The sequence below is a fragment of the Tarenaya hassleriana genome, unplaced genomic scaffold, assembly GCF_000463585.1.
Source record: "Tarenaya hassleriana unplaced genomic scaffold, ASM46358v1 Cleome47, whole genome shotgun sequence".
Lineage (NCBI taxonomy): Eukaryota > Viridiplantae > Streptophyta > Magnoliopsida > Brassicales > Cleomaceae > Tarenaya > Tarenaya hassleriana.
Window position 1 is genome coordinate 23,355 of NW_010967396.1, and position 2,958 is coordinate 26,312.

At 37.5% G+C, this 2,958-nt stretch overlaps 2 protein-coding genes across 3 annotated transcripts in view; one reads left to right on the plus strand and one right to left on the minus strand.

The window, feature by feature from the left end:
* The window catches only part of LOC104825457 (random slug protein 5-like), a 2,315-nt gene extending 2,271 nt beyond the window's left edge, over positions 1 to 44 (plus strand). Inside the window, exon 9 of one of the 2 annotated variants that reach the window (XM_019203970.1) lies at positions 5 to 44. The gene's annotated coding sequence lies outside the window, so the exon portion shown is untranslated. The other variant, XM_010557780.2, reaches the window with a different exon arrangement.
* A 482-nt stretch (positions 45 to 526) lies between these two features.
* LOC104825458 (cytochrome b-c1 complex subunit Rieske-4, mitochondrial-like) lies at positions 527 to 2,437 on the minus strand. Its single transcript, XM_010557782.2, has 2 exons — positions 2,158 to 2,437; positions 527 to 1,349 (listed from the first exon to the last, which is right to left on the minus strand). The coding sequence occupies exons 1-2, from the start codon at positions 2,336 to 2,338 to the stop codon at positions 706 to 708; spliced, it is 825 nt and encodes a 274-aa protein (XP_010556084.1). The 5' UTR covers positions 2,339 to 2,437; the 3' UTR covers positions 527 to 705.
* Positions 2,438 to 2,958: the final 521 nt, after the last annotated feature.

A 2,958-nucleotide genomic window follows, 5' to 3' on the forward strand; every position in this document is an offset into this window, starting at 1 on the left:
GGAAAAATATAAATTTATAATAATTTTCTTTTGCTGCGTTGTATATATATGTATAAATCAATAAAATAAGGCCTTGGCCTTGGGCTATTTATCTGGATTTTATTTTACAAAGAATTATCTAATTCAGTTCTACTTTTACATAATTGTAAGATGAGATGAGACTGTAATTAATTATGTACAGAGATCGACAGCCACGTATTTATATCGTTTTACAAAAGAATAATATAAATCTTTTATATACGGATTATATAAAGGTCTTACAGTAATTACGTATTAGTAAATATATTTGAACTCAAAATGGAATTGCTAAGTAAGACGAGGATTGGGAAGATTTGTTAGCTAAACGACCCTTAAAACCAATTGTTTTATCCGGACATGTAACTCCCAACAGTCACTCAAATGCATAAAAATACAAATTTAAATATTAAAATTATAACAAAAAATAATATAGGAATTGATATGATATTTTCCTTTTTTTTTTAAAGCAGAGACTTACTTTTCCTTAGATTACCATAAAATTAGACCATTAAATCAGAGAATATCGGATTTTCTGAAACAAAAACAGAGGAATCTGTTCAACAAATGAGCAGTTGTATTATTCAGTCGAAACAAAGACAAACCTTGTCGCCATCACCATCAAAAAACGATAAAGAACAAAACAAAACAGCTTCACCTTTGACAATTTGTCTGAATTTTCAGAAAACACTAACCGACGAGCAGCTTATTCTCCTCCAAGAAGCTGTAGGTCGGCACTTCCAAGTTGAACGGAGCAGGACCCTTTCGGATTCTGCCAGAGATATCGTAATGTGAACCGTGACACGGACAGAACCAGCCGCCATAGTCACCAGCGTTTGGCAAAGGGATGCAGCCCAAGTGGGTGCAGACTCCGACCACGACTAGCCATTCCGGGTTCTTGACCCGAGCCGAGTCTTCTTGCGGGTCCCTGAGAGAAGCCAGATCCACGCTGTTGGCTAGGTTGATGTCGTCTTCTGTCCTTCGCCTGATGAAGACGGGTTTCCCTCGCCACTTGACCGTGACGGTAGTTCCTGGCTCGATGCTGGAGAGATCAACCTCGAGGGATGCGAGGGCAAGGACGTCTTTACTGGCTGACATGCTCAGGACAAGCTTAAGGACCAGAAGCCGGATCACAGAGGCATACACAAATCTCCCGCCCGACAAGACAAAATAGGCGAATGCCCTCTTGCTCGGGTCACCAGGCGGGTAGCGCTCGTGATTGTGCTCGTCATAGACGATCTTCGAGTTTGGAGTTTTGACAGCTTCGACAGTTGCGGGGATGTCGGAAATGAAACCTACCTCCTGTCCTTGGCTGATGGCTTGAGAAGAGAACCCTGACAAAACCAAGAAACATGACAACCATCCCATCCAGATCTGAACTTTCAATCCAATTCTTCAAGAAAAAAGAAAATGTATGAGATAGAAATATAACAAACAAACAAACCATCCTCCGCCAAACTCAGTCTCGATCATGAATTCACAATTTCATATCAAAAGACTGAACGGTTCCTTATGAAAGCCGCCATTACTCGACCAGGTGCATCACAGACAACAAGCATACAGAAGATAGAGAATCTCCATAGCTAATTGAACACAGAGCTCTTTCAATAAGCACTGACTGACATATTTCCCTCTAAAACAGCTTTTGGCTATTCCAGATGCTCTAGAGTCCAGACCAAGAATATAAAAACTTAACAGGGATTGATCCACAGAGGATAAACATTTCATTTCTCTGGAAATGAATGAATGCATAAACACAAAAGACAAACAAAACTGCAACATCCAGGAGGATTTTGAAAGTAGCAGAAGCCATGGAAACCCAGTTTTATGATATCAATCAAATCAAAGGTGATACAAATCAGATCAATTCGTGAAAGATTTAGTGAACATGAAACGAGCGAAAGCCAGATGATGTTCAAATTCCAATATAATAAAAGTAGCATACTTTACCCCAGATTCGTGGAAGTTGCAATCGATAAACAGGAGATTTGATTCCCTAAATCAGATTCTAAGCATACCGATAGAAAAAAAAATCTCAATTATGTCGAAAAGCATATGATATCAAACATTCAAATCAATCGAACGACAAAACCACAGAAAAAGTTCCACAACCCAAATCAATCCAAGCAAAGAGCAAAAAACCTCTGATAAGGCTTTGGAGGTCGGAATTGAAACAGAACGGATCAGGAGAAGATTCAGATCTGCGGAAGGAAGAGGCGTCGCCGCCATCGAAGCTGGGGAGGTTTCGAGAGAGGGCGAAGGAAGACGCAGTCGAAGATCTCTGCGAGAGAGACAAAAACCTCCTCCCTGCAGCTCGCAGCATCTTCTTGTCTTGACGGATATGGCCGAATCTAGGGTTTCGCTCGTTCGCGGAAACAAAGCCCTTAGGCCACAGAGAAAAGAGAGAGAGAGAGACGAGTCGTATTAACCAAATAAGCCACCCCTACGCCATTGGACCAAAATGGGCATTTTATTTTTAATTTTCTTCTCAACAAAAAAAAAAAATCTAATATGACGCCGTTTTGTGTTCACCCGGAAACGGTCAATGTGATTTACTGATTAGATTGTGTATAATATAATATTTGTTACCGTCAATATCACCATGTAAAAAAAACATTATATATATATATATATATATATTGAATGAGAGAGTCCACTTTTCTACCAAAATTAAAGAAATGCATAATTGTAAATTAACACCTTCTAGTTAATAAATTTATTTACCATTGACAGAGATTTGTTATATTTCTATATTTTTATCGTTTATTCTAGAGTAAAATCCACTAAAATTTTTGAATGGAAAAAAATTTATTACTAAATTTTTTATTTGATAAATTTATATTCAAATTTGTAAAACATATAATTATAATTCTCAAACTTATTAATTAATATCACAAAAAATCTTGACGCTATTTATTTATAAATTTGTTTGAAAATTATAAT

What these genes read in the sequence shown, in the direction of transcription:
- LOC104825458 (XM_010557782.2), bottom strand. Translation starts at nt 2,338, where the DNA reads ATGCTGCGAGCTGCAGGGAGGAGGTTTTTGTCTCTCTCGCAGAGATCT. An exon ending in CCTCCAAAGCCTTATCAGAG is followed by an intron (nt 1,350 to 2,157) that starts GTTTTTTGCTCT and finishes TGGTTTTGTCAG; the next exon opens with GGTTCTCTTCTCAAGCCATC.